The following is a 21,082-nucleotide window of genomic DNA, read 5'->3' on the forward strand; positions in this document are numbered from 1 at the left end:
TCTGAAATCACTTAGGCCTTACTCATCTGAAGCCTGTAAAATATGGCAGGGAAAAAAACATCCCATGGAGCACATTACGTGGTGTACAGGGAAGGGAGGTTTGAATTTATTTCCCAATGTCGGCTTTGTGGAGTGGGCTACCCAGAAGTTACTGCCATCTGTATTTGGGAGCTTGATCCTGCAAGATACTGAGCATTCTGCACCCAATCCGAAGCCTGTTAAAACAAGGGTGTTCCAGGGCTGGTCCAAGGCACTTTGGATGACAACGTAGAGATGCCAAATATCTTCCGAAGTGCTTTGGATTGGGCCCTAAGAAAGGGGCTGAAAACCCTTAACTCCTGTTGAATTTATTATGGGTGTAGGGTGCTCTCTGCCTTGCAGGGAACAAGTCTTGAAAATGCATGGGAAGGGATAGAGTCCCTCGCCTCTGTTTGCCTGAAGCTGAGAATGGGTAACGGGATGGATCATTTGATGATGACCTGTTCTGTTCATTCCCTGTGGGGCACCTGGAACTGGCCACTGTCGGAAGACAAAATACTGCGCTAGATGGACCTTTGGTCTGACCCAGTATGGCCTTTCTTATATTCTTATCTCTCTTGTCCCAGAACTGTGATGGCAGAGATCAGCTTCCTTCTGTTAGAAATGAACGTATTGCTCTTCCCAAATGTGCAGCTCATAAAGCTCAAATATGGGGCAATTATACAGCTGTCATAGTGTGGGCTTAATCTGATATCCCATTCCACTGTGGTTATGTTCCAGATAATCCTTTTCCTCTCTGCATCAATTTCCCCTCATCATTCAGCAGAATGCAGTGCCTGCACAGAGCCCCATTATTTTATCCTTTGTATTACAGAAGCACCTAAAAGACTTTTTCATGGACCAGGACCCCATTGGGTGGGTGCTGTACAAACACAAAACAAAAAGAAGGTACTTGACCCATAAAGTTTACAATCTAAGGCCTTATCTATCCAGGAAATTATACTGGTATAATTAATCAGCTATAGTTAGATTCCCTATGTGGACAGTCGTCTTCTAGACTAGAGCGGCTTTTTCTGGTTTAGCTTAAACTGCTTTGAAAGCAACATAAGCTAAATCAAAAAAGGCACTTATACTGGAAAGTGTTCACATGCGGAGTTATACCAGTCCAACTTTAGTTATTGGTATTCACACTTAACCGTATACCAGTATAACTCCCTATGTAGACAAGCCCTAAGTAAAGACCTACTGAAGTTAGTGCACAGGCAGACACTTACGTTATCGGTTGCAGGACCTTACAATTGCAGATTGTAAACTCTTTGCAAGAGAGACGTTATTACCTTTTTTTTTCTTTAAAGGCCAGAAGGGACCATTATGATCACCTAGTGAGTCTGACCTCCAGCATAATAGGCCACATAATTCCATTCAGTCCTTTCTGCATTTAAACCAACAGCTTATTGTTGAACTAGGGTAGAAAGACATCCATCATAATTGTCTGTAGATTGCCTACCACTCTGAGGCTGTTTTAATGATATAGTCCCAAGCAAGAGCTATGTTGCAATGGCAAAAGCTCACTTTCAAATGTTAGAGCCTGAAACTCTGAATTCAATAAAGGAACATAGTAAAATAAGTTCCTTTGTACAGGCATTCTGGTTTCCTCTTCCTTAATGCTAAAACGTAGATCAGTATCATGGTTCCAGATACAAGACACAAGCATTTGCTCCACAGAATCAAGCCCCGTAGCTACTGAATGCCTCTGTGTTAATCTCGCTTTGAATACACGACTCAAGTTATCGCCTCTGAAATTTGTGGTCATGATCTTTTTTGTATCAGCCATCTTCATTACAGCAAAATTCAATTTTAAGCAGCTCAGGCATCTGTCATAAATAAAACATTTTTTTTATTATTTCCCTCCATCTTACACCCCCCCCCCCCAAATCTCATTTGCTTCTGCTAAACAAAACTCTCCTCTTTTGGATGAATTGTTGTGTAGCTGTTTCTTTATGCATAAGTCATGCAGGCTCATTCTAGTCAGAAATCTTCACTGTGGGAAACACAAAATAAGTCCTTATTTGACCTCAGAATTCCTAAGTGACTGAAGCTTCAGGGTCTCCAAATGATGCGTCAAAAAGTTAGATGTTCTAAAAGTTTATACCACTCCCACTGGAAGAGAAATATGGGTTTGTCCTCACAGATCCACCAGGTGTAGAACTAAACCTGAAAAACATTCAAATTAAATCCAGTTTCATTATGATTTCCTCCACAGTTTCCCCTCCCCACACACACACACTTCCTTTTGAGATTGGTTTTTTGAAATCATGATGAAGGGCCAGACTTTTAAAGTTATTTACATGCCTAAAGATACAGCTAGGTGCTTTTGAAAATCCCATCTGCATTGTTAGATGCCTAAATACCTTTAAAAATCCAGCCCTAAGAGTCATAGGTCTTGTATAGATACTTGTCTTTTCCCCCTAAACTTTCCCACTCTTGTTACAAACAAGTGGTCCTCAGCATTTTAACCATCATGTCTAGGGATGTGCCTATACCGCAAATTAAGGTGAAATGTAGCTGGTTGACATACCCCTGCTAGCTTTAATCTAGCTAGCAAGGGTAACAATAGGAGTGAAGATGCAGTGGTGTGCACCTCTGCATGGGCCAGCTGCCCTGGTACAAGTCCACCAAGGACCTTAGATTCATACTTGGGTTGCTAGCCCTTGCTGGGCTCCATAAATTCTACAAAAAATAGAAATTCAAAACATTTAGATTGGCCTCCTCTTGAAAAAGGGGGAGCATTTTTTTCACAAAAGTCTCATCTAATTTTGTCCTATTCTTCCCACCCCACCCTGAATTTGGTGACTGAAAATTTTGTCATGACTTGAAAAATGTCCTAGAAATTCAAAAAACTCCCACCTCCCCTTTAATGTTCTATCATTATTTTGATGGATATAGCTGTGTAACCATTAACATTTTGTTTCCTGAGTAGTGACCATGTACATTTCGAAGTCTGTCTGTGTGCAGGGACAGCTGTCATTTTTGCAAGGCAGGGCTGATGCTGCATGTTGCAGAGGAGACACACATACACTGTTCTCTTTTTTGATTTTTGTTCTTACGACTTTCCCTTTCTTTAAACTAAGACTCAAGATGAATGGTTTTGTGTCTGGAAGACAACTCATCTCAGAACATGCAGTGAAGGTCAGGGGTGGAGCTGATGGGGCAGGGGGAAACTTTAGATGGAGCAGTTTTCCGTCAGATAGTATAGTTTTGTTGAAATCAAAACACTTTGCAGGAACATGGCAACTTTCACTTTTTGTTGGAAAATAAATGAAATAAATTATTTTGACTTTTTTTAGATCAGGTAAAATATTTGGTTTTGACTTTCATTTCATTTGTTTGGACTTGCATTGAATTTTCTATAATATATTATAATGTTCCAACCTTACAGAAATAAAACAAGTGAACATTATCACAACAAAACGTTTCTGAATTGATATTTTTTGGAAATTCTATTCGGTTGTAAATTTTGACTTTTTGTTCTGATTGGGTATTAAAAGCAGTTTGAAAAGTTAGAAATTCCAGCTGGATGGAAATTCCATTTTCCAACTAGCTCCAGTCAGTAGCTCCATGTGGCTTTACTGTAACTCACCAAACCCTCCCATGATGTGCTATGAGAACTAGACCACACATCAGTGTGGACGTACCCATATGAATGAGAAAAATGATACTGTGGTCCATCACCCGCCATTGCTGGTGGATCACGTACGCTGCTAGATGCTTTGGAGGGGTTCCTCTGCTGGTATGAATAACCGGGCTGGACCAGAGGGATATAGTTCAATAAAGGGGTGTAAGGTGACCGGAAAATCTGCTGAGGATTGTATGGAGTTACCTACAGATGGTAAAGAAACAAAGAGCAAGAAGTTGGTGAAATAAAACCTTTTACAGCCTGATCTGTAGATGCCAGTTGGAGCTAGAGATGGATGAAATATTTCAAATTTTGAAATGCAAAAATTATACTAAAAAGGGAAAATATTCCATGACATTTTTGCACAAAAATTCCCCTCTACTTTTTTTAATGACTGTGGGTCTCGTTACAGTTTTGTGTTTTGTTGGGGGTTGTTGTTTTTTTTTTTTTTAAATCAGTGAATTTTCTAACTTTGATAAAACAGGGACATTTAAAAAAATATTTCCCTTGCCCCATCACCATTTTTGACCGGATGAATTTAAACGTTCAACTCTTACTGATGTCAAAGGGGTTGAAAGTGTACTCAGCACCTCCCAAAATCTAGCTCTCAAGAAACTTAAGACATTATGATAATCAGCTCAACTACAACAACAGGTATTTTTGCATCCATTCCTATAGAACCCTTGTAAATGACACAAAACATGTCAAGGATATCAAAGCTGACAAGAGCTCCTCATTCTACTTCCTATTGTTCATCATACAAAGAAATTGTGGTGTCATTCAGATCTGATTCAGTTGCATTCAGCATGATGAAAGTGCTTCTCAGCCATGTCTCTGTTTGGAGAGAGAGTTGCAGTGATGTCTGCTATGTGGTATGCCCAGCTTTTAAATTTTGATCTGATGAGGTTTCCCCTTCACCCCACTCTCCTATAGAACAGAAATGAAAGAGGAAAAAGCTGCTGTGTCTGAGTGCTGGGTGAGTTGCATCTTGCTATAGAAGCCTCCTTATCTTGGAGAGAATGCCCAGAAGGGATTAGCTAATTTAGTGGCTGCAAGGGACCCAGCTCATGTTTGCCCAGAGAAAGGCCCACAAGTTGGTGACTTGGTTCCTTTTCAAAACAAAAGTCCCATCCTCCTTTTTTAAAGTCTTGTCCGCTCTTCAGAAGGAAAAGATGGAAAAAGCAAGCAGAGTCAAAGCATCATACTGACTGTCTTGGACAGAAATGTGGTTGCTGAAAAGTAAACTACCTCTTGGGCAACCCCCGAAGTCCATTAGCTTGGCAGAGGAGTTTATGTGGCATCGGACACAGCATTCTGTTTTCCTTATCTATAGCAGAGTCAGCATATGGAACAGGGAGAGAGCCACTCCATAGTCCTTAGGCTGCAGTGATGACCATGGACCCACTGTCAGAGATGAGAATTTAGGCTATTGGACCCATGTAGTCCTGACTCCTGGCCACCCCCAAAACCATCTATGCCATCTATATTATTTATTAGCAGTTTTACTGTCCCAACTGAAATTGGGGCCCACCTATGGTAGATGCTGTGCAGTTACAGAGGAAAAGACAGTTCTTGGCCAAAGAACTTGCAATGTAAATAGACAAGACAGGTGAAGGGTGGGAGGGGATACAGGAAAATTTATCCAAGGTCACAGAGCAGAGTTGGGATGAGAACCCAGGCCTCTGGCTGTCAAGACCAGGGCCTTAGACTACACTGCTACACCATCTGATAACGTTTCTGTAGAATATGGTTATACTCTTTTCCGCCCCCAGCCCCTTGGGATAATACTGTGGGTGTTGCAGGTCACTGCAAAATTCTCCGGGACTGCTGCCCTTTCAAAGTGATGGCACTTTCCCTAATTAATGTTTTAGCTCCCCAGCCCCAACTTGAGAAACCAATTTGGATCTGAGACCAGAAGCGCTGCAGTGACACGCACAAAATCAGCTCTGTTGAGACTCTCCTGGTGACATCCAAGCCACTCCAGCTCTCTGGGGTGCCTTTTGCTGTCATAGCTTATCTCACTGCAGCTCATCCAGAGTTCTCCTCCTCATTCATACATTAACTCACAATAGAAATGCACCATTTCATGATGCTGATTGTACCATTCTTTACAAAGAAAAAAAAGACTTTCTTAAGTTAACGCTAAATGGAGCATATGCAATTGGATATTTTGGTTAGAGGTTTGGGGCCAGGTCCTCAGCTAATGTAAACTGATGTAACTCCATAGAGCTATGCTGATTTACACCATCTGAGGATCTGGCCCCCAAATCTTTTTTTTTTGCACAGCTACCAATGTCAGTTATGCCACATGACGAACAGCTCTGTCTAATTTTTGATACTTAGCATCTGTGTTCTGCAAATGAAGGCATATTTATAACCATTTAGACACACCTGTCTTGAATAGCATGCTGGGGGAGGGTGTAAAGTTTGCTGGTATGGGATCCGTGCTCTCTGCTGATACAAACCCTGTTAAAATACAAAAGACATGACTGACTAGGTCTTATTTGTATTGTGCAGTACGTTCCTTTGTCTTTTCAAGGACATGCTATTTGTTCAAGGGAATGGAGGTCAGCTGAATTTAGTTAATATCTTTGGCCAAGATTCTCCACAAGTCTAGGTTTCTTCTCTACATTACAGCTCTCTGTGGTAGATTCTGCACTCTCCATCCTGTTTTGCAATGAGTTCAACTTCCCGTTGACCTCCAGGAGAGAAGGATTAATTATGCATGCAGAGGATAGCTAACTTGTCATTGAACGTATCAAGCGGCTGGCGAATGCCTATTAAATACAACTGTAGTTGATTACAGAGTGCAAAAGTGCACCCACAAAATGATAGGCTGGGTTGAGGCTAGTCAAAGAACTTAGTCCTAAGGATGAGATTTTCAAAGTGGTTTAAGGGAGCTGGGCGGTCAAATCTCATTGCAATTGGATAGGGTGAGCCAGTGTGAACAGGCCAGAGGAATGATAAGACTCTGCCATGTGGCTAAGGTGGTATCTAGTGTTAAATCTAACAGAGTGAGCTGAGGATAAGAGAAATGCAGAGATAAGATTGGTGGAAGTGGGACATGACTGAAGAAACTATTCCACATGTTAAGTGAAAGGAGAAGAATAGAGCTGATTGATTTTTTTTTTCCTGGTGGAACGTTTTTCCCTCACCAGAAAATCTTGGTACAGATAAATCAAAATATTCCACATATGTATTGAATGAGGCAGGGAATTTCAGGTAGAGAGAGGATGGTCTCATGGTTAAGGTAGTTAAATACCTTACCTCTGCCACAGAGTTCCTATGTGATGCTAGTCAAGTCACTTAAGCCACATTTTCAGAGAGGGGTCACCAGTTGTGTATTCCTCATTTTCTGGGTGCCTGACTTGAGACCCTGGTGTTTGACTTGTAGAAGTGCTGATTAAAGTCAATGGGAGCTGTGCTTTGAAGTGCTATTTAGTTCTAAACACTCAGAAATATCAGGTCTTGGAGGTCTCAAATTGGGCACCCAAAATTAATGGATACTTCTGACCTTTATCTCTGTGCCTCGGTTTCCCATCAGAACCCTTCCCAGATCATTTAGGGATATTGTGAAAATGAATTCATTCGTGTTTGTGAGGCCCCTAGATAATATGATGATGATGAGCACAATAGAAAAGCCCAGGAGGAAATTAACATTTCCATCTTCAGATGTGGGCTGTAATAGTGTGCAGTAAATAAGGCCTGGGGCCATGCACAGAATGAGGAGAAAACAAAATATTGATTAGCTGCTCGTTAAGTGAGCATCATCCATTCTGTGCACTGAAAGAGGCCGGGATTCCGTGGACAAAATAGTCAGTCATCATGGAATTAAAGACTATATCATAGTGTATACACACAAGGAGAATCATAGAATAGAATATTAGGGTTGGAAGAGACCTCAGGAGATCATCTAGTCCAACCCCCTGCTCAAAGCAGGACCAACACCAACTAAATCATCCCGACCAAGGCTTTGTCAAGCAGGGCCTTAAAAACCTCTAAGGATGGAGATTCCACCACCTCCCTAGGTAACCCATTTCAGTGCTTCACCCTCCTAGTGAAATAGTGTTTCCTAATATCCAACCTAGACCTCCCACACGGCAACTTGAGACTAAATTAAGGTTGTACAGGCAACCCTAGTTTTGGCATCCTTATCTGTAAACTTGGCAGTCATATCAAAAATCCATTTGGGGATCCTAGCAAATGAAAACTGTAAACTGGTACTAACCTAGGAATGAAAACAGGTACAAAGCATGGTCAGTCATAACTCACTATGTCTCATCAATTTCAGCACCCTCCCAGTGAAGCATGAACACCCCCGATGCACTAAACTACTTGTTCTCTTTATGTTTTGTTTGCCCCGCAAAGTTATCTCCCGTTTTCCCCCCGAAGCGCTCAGAGTTGGATAGCAGTCCAGTTCCTTTCAGATCCTTCCAATGGTACAAAGCAAAAAGGAGGTTTAGAAACAGTGAGAGCTGCAACCACAGGCTTGCCAGGCTTAGATCCACTGTATGTTTATTGTTCTGTTACCTGGAACTGTGGAAAGTTTGAATGGTTTGGATAGAGCGGGGGCGGAGGATAGTTTAGACTGAGCCACACTGGCTGGTTTAAGGAAGTGGTCATTGAAGTGGTGGCAAAACGCGGGGTGAAAATGCTCCCATTGTATTTGAGGTTGTTCTTCTCTGATGCTGCCGTAGTTACTATAAAACAAAAGTTGGTTACACACATTGGTCACCAGACATGCCAGGCTTTTCTTTGCTCCAGTGGATCAGCCTAACTTAAAAGGGTGTCCTTTGCCCACAAACAAAATTTACTGAAGATCTCCACTACTTCCACTGGCTACAATCTTTCAGTATTGAGACCCAAGTTCAACAATTAGCATTTTAAATTCTCTAATTAGTAGGACCCATCCATCCAGTCACGAGTGGACTTGAAATTATATGTAACTGAGGGATAAGGATGAATGAAATGGTTCAGCTAGAATAAGAATGGAACAAGACCCTTTGCATTGCATTCAAAATCTCTTTAAGGTTAGGGGGGGGAAACTGACTAGCTTGTTGTTTGCGTTAATTTTTTAGCATCTCTGGGTTTCAATAAACCTAAACCAAGGTTTTCAAATGGATTACTGATGTTGAGTGCCCATCCTGAGACATCTGATAGGGAGTTTCCGAGGATGAGTGCTCAGTACTTTCTGGCCCCTTTAAAGTGTATTAAATTGGGCCATGAACAAATTTTGGCCCCCAAAATACTTGAGTTAATTCTGGAAAATCTTGGGCCGTAGGGGCTAACTCTACCTCACAAAGTGTGAGATAATGCATTATGAACCCAATCAATGCCCATTGCAGTCAATGGAAAGAGTCCTATTGTTTTCACTTGGCAGTGAACCAAACTCAGTATTTATCTGATAACCTTGATCATCTCAGTTTTGCCTACCATGAAAATGGTACCCTTGCTAATACATAAGAAAAGAGATATGTGCAAGATTTATTTCTGACCAGGCTGGCATCAAGTGCTGCAGATAGTAAGGCAGTTCCATACAGACTTTCAAGTTGGCTTCTTTAAAAAGCTATCAGCCATATCCGCCAGTCCATGGGATCTCAATATTGGGGTCACCTCCCATCTTTTTAAGTGGGAGAAGGGTGTCGCATAGATCCTGCTTGATGACAGGGAGGATGCTGGGAGTTGGTCCTGGTATGGAACTGAGGATCCCACTATGGAAAAGGTTAAGAACCACTGAGTTTGTCCCCTATGAAATGACATCTCTGTATATAGCAGTGAATACCATACCTGTTGTCTATGGCTGCCTGCAATCACAGGGCACTGGACCCGACCCAGGAGGTCCCTTTCCATTCGATGTTGGCTGCAATTTAAACATCTCTTGCTTTACTTTATTTCCCCTGCCAATCATTCCCAAATTATGCTTCCCAAACACCCCGTACCTGTGTTCTGAAGTCCCTCAGGAACAGAGTCAGGATCAGTTTTTGAGCAGATCTTGGCAAATACCGGGAGCTGCTTCTTTGGCCCGGGGGCTTGGCTTTCTGCTGTCGTCGAAGGCGGAGGCACCACTGCGCTCTCCTTATGGGTGGGGGAACTGAACATGTTACTTGGTAGGTAGTCCTTCTTCAGCCTGGTTTCCTCCGCCACCATCTGGTTATCTGGCACTTTGGCAGCCTCTGTGTGTTTCAATGGACATGGCACCAGTGACTTACTGGTCTCTTTGTTAGAAGCCACTGGGTTACTGCTCCCATTGTCCACTCCTCTAGCATTCTTGAAGGTGCATTTTGCAGGGCACAGAATCCCAGCAATGGTGGATTTTGTAGAAAGCTGAGCATCGCAGAGAGATCTGAGTTTCATCTCCCTTTCTTTGCTTCCCATCATTGCTCGGAACATGCTTTCTATTGCTTCTGTTTCATCTAGCAACTGGTCCCTATCGGAAAGCAGGAAAAGGCTGTTGTTTGATGAACTCTGATTTAAAGTAGAGGCAGTTTTTTTGCTTTCTTCTAAACCTTGCATATCTGTCCCGCTAATGTTCTCCTGGGTAAGACTCAAGTACTCCTGTTCCACCAGAAGGGAAATCTCATCTTTGACACAGTTCTGTTCCAACGACCTACATGAAAGAGAGAAATCTAACACGGATAATGCACATTCAATAAGGATATCTGCAGACAACTTGGATGAAACACATTGTGGGAACGCAAAGAATTATTATGAGAGAGGTGCTCAAAGTAAATTCTGGGTCTATAAATATATTTCTGCTACAAAATGAAATCCAAGCCTTGTCTACACTAGGAAAATGACTGACTGTTGACAATAGGGGCGTATGAATTAGTTGCCAAGCCCAATATGCTTGCAGCCAATATTGAGTTCAGCATCAGTTTACCTGGCCTTACCAGTTGTTAGCAATGGAGGTTTTTCTGACAATCAGTTGAAAAATGGGGAGAGAGAATTGTCTCCACTCCCACTCCTTTTTAACTGAAATTTGAAATGTTGATGAAATCATCACAATTTGGCGGGGGGGGGGGGGGGAAACCACAAAGCCCTAGTATAGATAAAGTTCCACTGAAGCCTACATTGTGTTACTGTATTTAAATGACCTGCATCACTATAGTTTCAGAACACTTCATAATCACTAATAAATTTTGATCCTTCCAACACCCTTCTGAGCTAGGGACAAATTCTCTCCACTTCACGGATGTGGAAACTGAGGCACAGGTAAATTAAGTGACGTGCCCCAAATCAGAGAGAGAGTTCACAGCTAGGCAGAGAATTGAACCTAGCTCTTTGGGGCAGGAGCTATCTTTTTATTCTGTGTTTGAACAGCGCCTGGCACAATGGGGCCCTGCTCCATGCATGGGGCTCCTAGATGCTACAGTAATACAGATGATAATCTTTATAATAAAATTCCAGGATTATCTCTCTGTCTGGGTGCCACTCTGAAGACAAGAATCTCTGTAGAGTCAGTGTGAAGTGATGGAACCTCTAGAAGCATGTCAGAGAGCTTTTTATTGTTTAGAATATCACTAGGCTCAATCATCACTGGGACGCTCAGTCTAATACCATCCAATTTACGTTCAGTCATTTTTGGCTTTTTTTACACAGTTTATGGATTATGCCCGTGTTACATCACAGACTGTCAGCTAGTAATAATAATGTCTCTAGAATTCCAGAGACACAAGATGGGTGAGGTAATATCTCCCAGTCGGTCCAGTAGCCTATTATCCACTAGACTGTCTTTCCCTACCTTTGGAATTTAGGGTACCAATACATATTGACTAGCTTCTTTGCAGAGGGAGTCAAACTAATGGTAGAACAAATGTTTACTGGAAGCATTGGGGGTAGGTTAGAGGTCAGTGAAGGCAGAGTTGGCTTGGTCTTTTAGTGCAGCTTGCAATGAGATGGCTTCAATGTCAGAGTCAAGCTGATGTTCTGAGAACAGAGCCCTGAATTTGAAGTCTAATGGGAATACACAATCACCTGCTACATGCAATACAAATCAATCTCTCTCTCTCTCTCTCCTCAAGTTCTTTATCCAAACTGCACACACTGGGTGCACAAAGCTAGGCTCCTAAATCAGTACTCTTGACCTAAAAGTGGTCTGATCTCCAGAGGCGCTTAGACTCACAGCTCCAGTTGCAGTCAAAGATCCCAGTCCTAGAATGAGTTCCATGTGAATTCAATAAGTTTATGGAGGATAGGTCCATCAATGGCTATTAGCCAAGATGGTCAGGGATATAACCCTATGCTTTGGATGTCCCTAGCCTGTGTCTGCCAGATGGTGGGACTGGATGACGGGGCATGACTGACTCAATTTTAAAATCTATTAGGCCCAATTCACCATTGAGCTGCATCTTGTGCAACCACTCACACCAGTGCAAAGTGAGTATGAAATGCTTCTAAATCACAATGGTAATGTTTTATACCCATTCTGCCCTAGCGTCCTGTGTTACTATTTGTTTGTTTTTGTGGCAGCACCTAGAAGCCCAGTCATGGGCCAGGACTCTGAGGTACTAGGAGCTGTACAAACACAGGACAAAAAGACAGTTCCTGTCCCACAGAGCTTGCAATCTATTGATAGCATATGGTGCAGGACAGAGGTGAAAAGGGCACATTCATGGTCAGAAATTGGTTTCTTTTCAATAACTTTTTAATTATAGATCTTTCCAGTATAGTTGCCTGCTCACAATTCTCCAGCCTTCTGTTGATTACTTGTGTGATGAGGAACCCAGTTTGCTCACTTATTACCAAATATGATTAGTAACTTAATGCATAAACTGGTTATCCTTATTGGCTTGTGGGACGGGATGGCCAGGGTTATAAACATGTACATATAAATAGCTTGCCAAACTTCTTAATCATCAATTATAATTCACCTAATTATGTCTCCTTAGAGACTAACAAATTTATTAGAGCATAAGCTTTCGTGAGCTACAGCTCACTTCATCGGATGTGGGTCTGATGAAGTGAGCTGTAGCTCACGAAAGCTTATGCTCTAATAAATTTGTTAGTCTCTAAGGTGCCACAAGTACTCCTTTCTTTTTGCGAATACAGACTAACACGGCTGCTACTCTGAAACCTCTAATTATGTCTGATTGTGGACTCACTATGTAATTATCAGAGTTTTTAAACTGCCTGGCTCTTCTCGTCCGAAAATCAAATAACCAAGAAATTTCAGTGAAATACTGTGGATTTGGTCAGTTTTGGCAGGGGTGTTTTTGGGAGGTGGTGAAGTGCAGCCTATTTAATATTTTAAAAAGGTATAACCTTCCTCCCCGCCTCTGACTTCCATTCCAGTTCAAAGCTACCTTTGCAGTACAGATTAGGGCCCTGACCCTGCAATCATGTACACATGTGATTTTACTGATGTGGTAGAGCCATTGGTTTCAGTGGGACTACTCATGTGAGTAAAGGTAAGCATCTGTATAAGGGTTTGGTGTGTCAAGTACCCTGATCGCATCCAGTCCTGTTGTCTTGTGGTCAATCTAGGTATCCCAGAATGTGCTGGGAGAATAGGGAGGGGTCAGTTGGTGCAATTCCCATCACACCTGGTGCACAAATGGGGCCATCAGAGATTTCCAACCTGAGGCTTTTTCAGAATCTTTAACTGAGATTGACTGAGAGAAGCATTTAAGGCTCATAGTGGATAACCAGCTGAACCTGAGCTCCAGTACGTTGCACTGGGAGAAGAAAGATGGGTTCCTTGGACGTATTAGCAGGGCAATACAGAGTAGAAGTAGGGAGGCGTTAAAACCATTCTTTATGGTATCTTAGTGAGACCATTACTGGAATACTGGGGCCAGTTCTGGTGTCAATACTTCAAAAAGGAAGTCAACAAATTAGAAAGGATTAAGAGCTGCAAATATGATTCAATGACTGGAAATCCTGCCTTACACTGAATTTCTTTAGTCACTTGCTGTATCTGGTTTCTCCAAGAGAAGCTAAGAGGTGATTTGATCATAGCCTAGAAGTACTTATGTAGGGGAGAGATTTCTGATAGCAGGGGGCCTCTTTATTATAGCAGACGCAGGCGTAACCAATTCCTGTGGGTGGAAGCTGCTGAGATACATGTTCAGACTAGAAATAAGCTTCATATTTTTAACAGTGAGAGTAATTAACCAGATTAACAGTTTACATAAGGGTGTGGTGGATTCTGCATCACTTGAAGCCTTTAAACAAGACTGTGATGTTCTAAAAAAGATGCTCTAGTTCTCCCAGAACTTATGGGGCTTGATGCAGAGATGGTGAGATTTGCTTGGTGAAAGTCTCTGGCCTGTATTCTACAGGAGGTCGGACTAGATGATCATAACAGTCTCATCTGACATTAAAATCTACAAATCTATGTTGATCTCTATGATGGTTTATCATTATCGCTGCTTCCAAATAAAACTTCCCCTTCCTTAAAACTATTTCAAGCATTCTTCATATGGCACATCAGTTCTCAGAATCAAATTAACGCAAACACAGAAGGAAAGTTTTACAGCCAGATTTTAAAAGTGGGGAAGAACTTGAAAGGTGTGGCAGGTTAGTGGATAGGGCAGTGGGCTAGAAGTCACCAGACATCGTTTATGTTCCCAATTCTCCATTGACTTCCTCTGTGACTTTCGGACAATCATGTAACCACATTGGTTCAGACTCTTCATCCATAAATTGAAGGTGAGGTTGCTTTGATCCGTGGTTCAAGAGTCTGTGTAAGTGCTAGGTACTGTAAAGGGATAGAGTCTTGTGTAGCTGGGACAACATAAAGGATCAAGCAAATACCATGAGCCAGCACTGAGAGCTGATGGGGTGAAAAGACACTCAAACAGGAAGGGAAACACCACCCCTTGGAAAATTCAGAGTTATAAGATGCTACCAAGACTTTCCCTCTACTCTTGTATGACCCGTTCACCAATTCTTATCCAACCATCTGTAAAGAAATGCGGAGATGCAGACAAATCTTCAATATCAGATGAGCGCCTCTAAATTCTGACTGTAGCATGTAGTGTTTTTCAGTAATGCTCTGCATTTCTACAATGCCTTTCATCCAACAAGTTCAAATTGTACCACAAACGTTAAATCACACAACAGTGTCTGAAGTATTGTTTCAATCGTGTCTAAAATGCAGCTACTTCTGGAGTAGGAAATGCAATTCCTGTTCAATCACACCCAGAAACATTACATAAAAGCTAAGGGCTGGAAGTGAAGACTGCCATATCCACCTACAACTGCAGAAGAAATCAAGGGAGACAAACTGTGAGTATGTGTGTATGAATTTGCACACTAGACTTAAGAACCCTAGTCATTCAAAAATAGGGTGACCAGGTGTCCCGTTTTTAAAGGGACAGTTCCGTTTTTGGGGGACTTTCTTATATAGGCACCTATTACTCGCCACCCTCATCCCATTTTTTTTAACAGTTGCTATCTGGTCACCCTATTCAAAAAGGTCCACAGAGTCTTTAATGCTCACTAGTGGTGAGGACCTCCAGCATTACAGTAACCCCTGACACCATGCTGGGATATTGGGTTAAGTATTGACGGAGGCCCTAAACCTGCAAACACATTTTCACAAATGAGCAGAGTCATTTACTCCACTTATACTGCCCCCCCCCCCCCCCATGTACAATTAAGCATGTGTGTTTACAAGAACACGATCTTTGAGGAAAAATTGCCACCTATCCATCCAATCTCTGAACAGCAAACAGTGTAGGATATCTGTTTTTTGTGGAATATAGGACTCTGTGCATGCGAGCATGTGTATACACACACAGTGTGCATGGGGTGCTTGCCTTCGGCCTTCAGCTTAACAACTCTTGAACAGTACATCATTTGCTCAGTAGTTCAGTATACATAACACCGAAATAAGGCAAAGTTAGTATGATCTCCCTGAATCAAACTACAGGTGAAAAATTGTTAGTGCTGGATGAGGACGCAAATATGAATCTCTACTGCAGTGTTTCAGGCCTCCTTTAAAAAAGGTGCAAAGGCCCATCCAAAAATGTGTGTTGCCACACACAAGAGTGTATAGGAAGAAGAGAATGTCCCATCTGGTTTCAGTGCCTAAGTTGAGTCAAATTTTGACATCAGTGAAATATAAGACAGGTAAGTGCATGTGTACTCCACTGTCCTCTACTGGATAGAACTGGAACTGATCAACTGTTTATCCTAGAGCCTATATGGCTAATGACTCTGCTGCTTTTGTGCAAGTGGTGGGGAACTTGTACGTTTTGGGGAGAAAGATCTGAGTTCTGTCTGTGCTGTTGCTGTCCTGTTTCAGGTGAACATGGTGCCGCTGTGAAGTTGCATGGCCTCGGGTTACTTTTAATGCTTAAAATACAAAAGCTAGAAAATGACCACGTGTAGATATCCCACTGGATAGATGTAAAATAGCCTAGACGGGCAAACGGCTCCATGAGCCAAACACAGCAGTGTCCTTTCAAACCTGAGAGGGTAGGAATGTTAATCCCAGAAGGATCGCCAAGGGGTTGGGAAGGGAGGTTGTACTGGACATAGACCATAGTGACCCAAAAAGCTGAAAATGGAGAGAATCAAGGATCTGTCAGTGGGGAAAGCTCACACAATGCAGGGAAGGTATGTGGTCAGGGAGGTGAAAGAGGAAGTCCTTTGGAGAGAGAAGGATCCTCAGCTAGTGTTGTGTGATACCTACAGGGATATATAGGTATAATTGTCTGGCGCGACGTTGGCTAGTGGCTACAGCAAGGGACTGGAAGTTAGGAGGCTTGGGTTCTATCCCATGCTCTGCCACTGGGAGGACTTGTTTGTTGAGATTTTAAGGGGTTGTCTCTTAGGTGCTAAGGTAGTACAAATAATAATAAGGGGGCTTGGATACAATGCAAATTCTTTGCTGCAATATCGTCATAAGTCCTAGTTTAGCATCTGTAAAATTGGCTCAGCTTTTGTTTTTCCTGTCGTAGTACTCAGATGGCATCTATCACCATAGTATCTGAGCGCCTTGCAATATTGTAATGTACGTATCCTCACAACACCCCTGTGAGGCAGGGCAGTGCTTTATCCCCATTTTATAGATGGGGAACTGAAGCATAAAGACACTACGGCCCAGATCCGCAAAGATATTCAGGCACCTTTGAGTATCTGGAACCAAGTGATTGCCCAAGGGCAGGCATGAAGTCTGTGGCAGAGAAGGGACTTGAACACCAGGTTTCCCAAGTCCTAAACTAGGGCCTTAACCATCCTTCCTGAGCCATCCTTCCTGTCTACCTCATCTGTTTAGATTGTAAGCTCTTCAAGGTAGTGAACTGTCTGTTACTAGACGTGTGAAAACACCTAGCAAAATGGGGCCCTGATCTCAATTGGGTCTACTAGGCGTGGTCACAATATGAACTAAACAGAACAGAGGGCTCTGGATGTTTCCATGTGACTTGTCATCCTCCTATGTCTAACTATTCCAGGTAACAAAGCCAGGAAGGTGAAACTGTTCAAAAGATTCCAGATGCATTTAAATGAACTTAGTTGTGATTTGCATAAGTCAATATTTTAAAATAATTAGTTTGCTAAATCAAGCAGGTCACTAGGACTAATCTTGGCCCCCAGTGTTGTTGCAGATGATGAATCAGGTAATACATGGACCTTTATTGTCTATGCACAGCATAGACTGTGAGGTTTTTATAAAATCTCTTCCAGGAGACGGATCTCCTGGCAGTTGGATAAGGACACTTATACCTCCAGATCAATTGTAAAATATGGCCCAGGTTGGAATCCTCTCCCCGTCCTCATTTGAGCATCAGCGTTAGTTTCGGAGAGTAGAGCCAAAGCAGGTCTTGGCATTAGGTTTTGGTTACCATTGACCAATCTGAAGGCAGTTCGGTTATTACTTGTACAGGGACCAAGATCAGGGTCCCATAGTGCTAGTTGCTGTACAGACACAAAGTGAGAGACAGCCCCTGCCCTAAACAGACAAGACACAGGCTGTGAGGAATGGCGAGGTGACTTGCCCAAGCCACCCAGCAGCTCCATGGTAGAGGTGTCAGTAGAACCCAGATCTCCTGATTTCGAGGCTTAGTACGCCCTGTCCACCGGCCCTCATTGCCTCTCTCATTGCATGAAAAACGAGTTTGATGGGTCTCAGTCTCAGTTTCTGTTTGTTCAGGTGTCCTCCTCAGAAGCTCCATCACAGCTCTGGTGCTCTTGTGAACTGTCACACAGCACAGATGCAAAGGAAAGAGAGAGTATGGAACTATACTCTAGTCTTCTCTTCTAGGTATGATAGTTTCAGGGCAGTTATGAGGCACTTTGGCAAGGGATAATGTTAGGTTGGTTGCCCTTGCAGAACTAACTACATTCACTGCTAATAAAAATTCTGGTGCTTTAAGGATCAATTTCATTTATTAAAATAGGGGAGGACTTAAAATTCAGATTTAGTAGTATTTAATTCTGTTCTACACAGGCTCTTGTGCAGCCTTTCTCATCATCATATCTGAGCGCCTTCCACTAGTGCATTAACTGTTGTGATGAACATCTGGCTTATAAAGACTCTTGGGTCTGCATTCTCCTTTCACTTACCTCAGCTGTGCACTGGAGACTGACTTCAATGGAGTTACTCCAGATTCACATGGTTGTGAGAGGAGAAATGAGCCTGATTGACTCTTCATGGCTTCTGGAGCCTACCTTCAAGATTTTAGTGCACTTAACATGGATGGGGCACTGGATTTGGAGTCGGGACTCCTGGGTTCTATTCCTGGATACATATCACCGATTCACTATGTAACCTTGGTTAAATCCCTTCCTTCAGTCTGTTTCCCCATCTGTATAAAGGGAGAAATGATACTACCTCACCTTTATAAAGCAATTTAAGCTCTAATGTTACTTATTAACTGCATCAGAGCAGGCTGGGCCCAGTCTGTGCAACCCTGACTGGTGTATTGCAGTTTTGCCTTAAGACCAGGACAGTTGCCAATCTCTGCTAATCATTGCTTGGTTTGCAAATTTTACTTTTTGTTGTTTGTTCCCCCCCCGCACCCTGCTTCAAGAGAATACTATAAATACTTCCCTCTTAAATTTGAAAATTGTACCTCCTTCCCTTCCTATGACTTACCCCACGGAGAGAGAAAAGGAGTACTTGTGGCACCTTAGAGACTAACAAATTTATTAGAGCATAAACTTTCGTGAGCTACAGCTCACTTCATCGGATGCATGATGAAGTGAGCTTTAGCTCACGAAAGCTTATGCTCTAATAAATTTGTTAGTCTCTAAGGTGCCACAAGTACTCCTTTTCTTTTTGCGAATACAGACTAACACGGTTGCTACTCTGAAACCCACGGAGAGAGACTTGGTAGAAAAAAGTTCTCTGCCAAATTCAGCTTTCCTTTGTAAAGATCCGCTGTTTACAGTATAACATTTTAATTTTCTGCTTTGCTCTTTTGAATGCTGCTTTTGCTTCTTACTGTAAATATTTTGATTTTTTTTTTAAAAAAAGCTGCGGTGGGGAACTGAATGCAGCAGCTGCTTACTGTGCTTGGAATTACAGATGTGGCGAGGCATCACAGGGTGTTTTGCATAGGAAATGAATGTGTTGGAGCGAAAGGAGATCATTTTGCCCTCTGGGTTGGTACTGTGAAAATAAACAACCACAGTGCCTTATCTCACCCAGTCTGAGACCTTACCTACTCTGTTTGTACACAGGTTTCAGAGTAGCAGCCAATGAAGTGAGCTGTAGCTCATGAAAGCTTATGCTCTAATAAATTTGTTAGTCTCTAAGGTGCCACAAGTACTCATTTTCTTTTTGTTTGTACACATGTTCCCAAAGCTGCTATAGGGAAGAAGAGGTGTAAGAGAGGGGTGAATTTCCACTTGGAGTTGGTCAGTGATCTCCTCTCTGACATTTTGAGAACACTCACTCTTTCAGGTAGTTGCTGCCCTCTCCTCTGAGGGGTTCTGATGACAAGACTGGGTGACAGATAGGCTGCAGGACGGGTGACGTCGACGTAGGCTGGAGCTCTTCAGAAAGACCTTGAACCCGTTTCCAGATCTCGTGACAGGCTTTGTCCAAGCTGTCTTGAGGAGTGTTGTGGTGGATCCAGATGTGTCTTGGGAAAGGTCCTAGAGGAAATGGGCTTTTGGGGCTTATCGTCGCACCCTGGAGCCCACTCCCACCTGTGAGCATCTTTCAGTTTCTTCCCACCCAGGGACCAAAAGACAACTTTTTTTTTTTAAACAAAGTGTTTTTGTGGGTACAGAATGGAATGAAAAGCAACAAACCATGGTAACTTGGTAACCATAGAACCCCTGCGGCCTGGCAACTAGTATGAAGGACAACAAGCGGAAACAGCTCTAGGGATGCCAGCACCACCAAAGGAAGAAATGGAAGAAGGAGCCACGTGTTCCTCGCCAAGCAAGGCTGAGAGCAGCCTCTGGGACCAGTCTCCATGTAATCGCCACTACTTCCAGACTCCATGTATTCTCAGGTCCATACATTAACCTCCCCCTCCTCCTTTCTTTGTCTGTTCTTTATTTAATGTACCCCTGGTGCATAGAGGGAGTTACCTCCAAGGTGTCTCCGCTGACTGTGAGGGGCCTCCCCTTAGCCATGTGTCCCTTCTCCTACCCCATATCAGGTCCCCTCCTTATCCTTCTCTCACAGAGATAAACTGAAGCAAAGAGACCGAAGGACTTACTTGGGAGAGGGAGAAGGTATGCATGTGTGGGACTCAGAACAGGGAGGTATGGATCTCTTGTCCTGCTGTTTACCTCTGTTTCTCCAATCCAAGGAACAGGAGCACAGCTGGCCAAGTCTCCTCTTGTTCTGCAGATGGGCCCAAGAAACAACATTTCAGAATTTGCCAACATTTGCGGATGTCTGGATATGGGATTTTGCTTTTGGAACTATTTTTTTTCTTAACGTTCCCTTTGAAGCATTGGGCACTGGCCACTAACTGATGCAGGATGCTGGGCTGTATAGCATGATCTGGTCCAGCAATTCCTGTTGCCGTGTGTTGACTTATGTTTGTCACCACTGCCTTTTGCTGGCTCAACCTTGTGATTGCCACCCATGAAGGTACATCTACTACATTGCAGCTGAGAGCATGCTTCCCAGTGTAGTAGTGGCACAGCCTGACAAGGAGACAATCCTTAATATTGCTCCAGCTAATGAAGATTCTTCTTGCTCCCAAGCCATGTTCCTGCTGATACTTAAGGTCATGAGGCACGAGAATTATTAAACTAGGTTGTACCTGTGGACAGGTTTATCCACTATAGTTAAAACACATTTTGGTTTGGGGAGAGTGGTGGAATCTGACTGGGAAGAAGGAAGCCAGCACAGGCCAAGCTTCAGAAGCACTGGTTATATCTGCAAAAATTCATTTGGCAGTTGTGAGTCCAACGCCCCTATGTCTGTGTGTGCACCGTGTGCCCCCCCCCCAAAAAAAGGCGGGGGGAGGCAGGCAAAAGTAAAATTTTTACATGTAAAAGTGCCTTTGA

At 42.8% G+C, this 21,082-nt stretch overlaps 1 protein-coding gene across 1 annotated transcript; it reads right to left on the minus strand.

Annotated features, from left to right (window-relative positions):
• Positions 1-2,117: 2,117 nt before the first annotated feature.
• On the minus strand, positions 2,118-20,074 carry C19H1orf94 (chromosome 19 C1orf94 homolog). Its single transcript, XM_038377246.2, has 6 exons — positions 19,504-20,074; positions 9,595-10,262; positions 8,186-8,355; positions 6,047-6,121; positions 3,675-3,859; positions 2,118-2,193 (listed from the first exon to the last, which is right to left on the minus strand). The coding sequence occupies exons 1-6, from the start codon at positions 19,767-19,769 to the stop codon at positions 2,118-2,120; spliced, it is 1,440 nt and encodes a 479-aa protein (XP_038233174.1). The 5' UTR covers positions 19,770-20,074.
• Positions 20,075-21,082: the final 1,008 nt, after the last annotated feature.

Source organism: Dermochelys coriacea, chromosome 19 (genome assembly GCF_009764565.3).
Source record: "Dermochelys coriacea isolate rDerCor1 chromosome 19, rDerCor1.pri.v4, whole genome shotgun sequence".
In the NCBI taxonomy this organism is placed as follows: Eukaryota; Metazoa; Chordata; order Testudines; family Dermochelyidae; genus Dermochelys; species Dermochelys coriacea.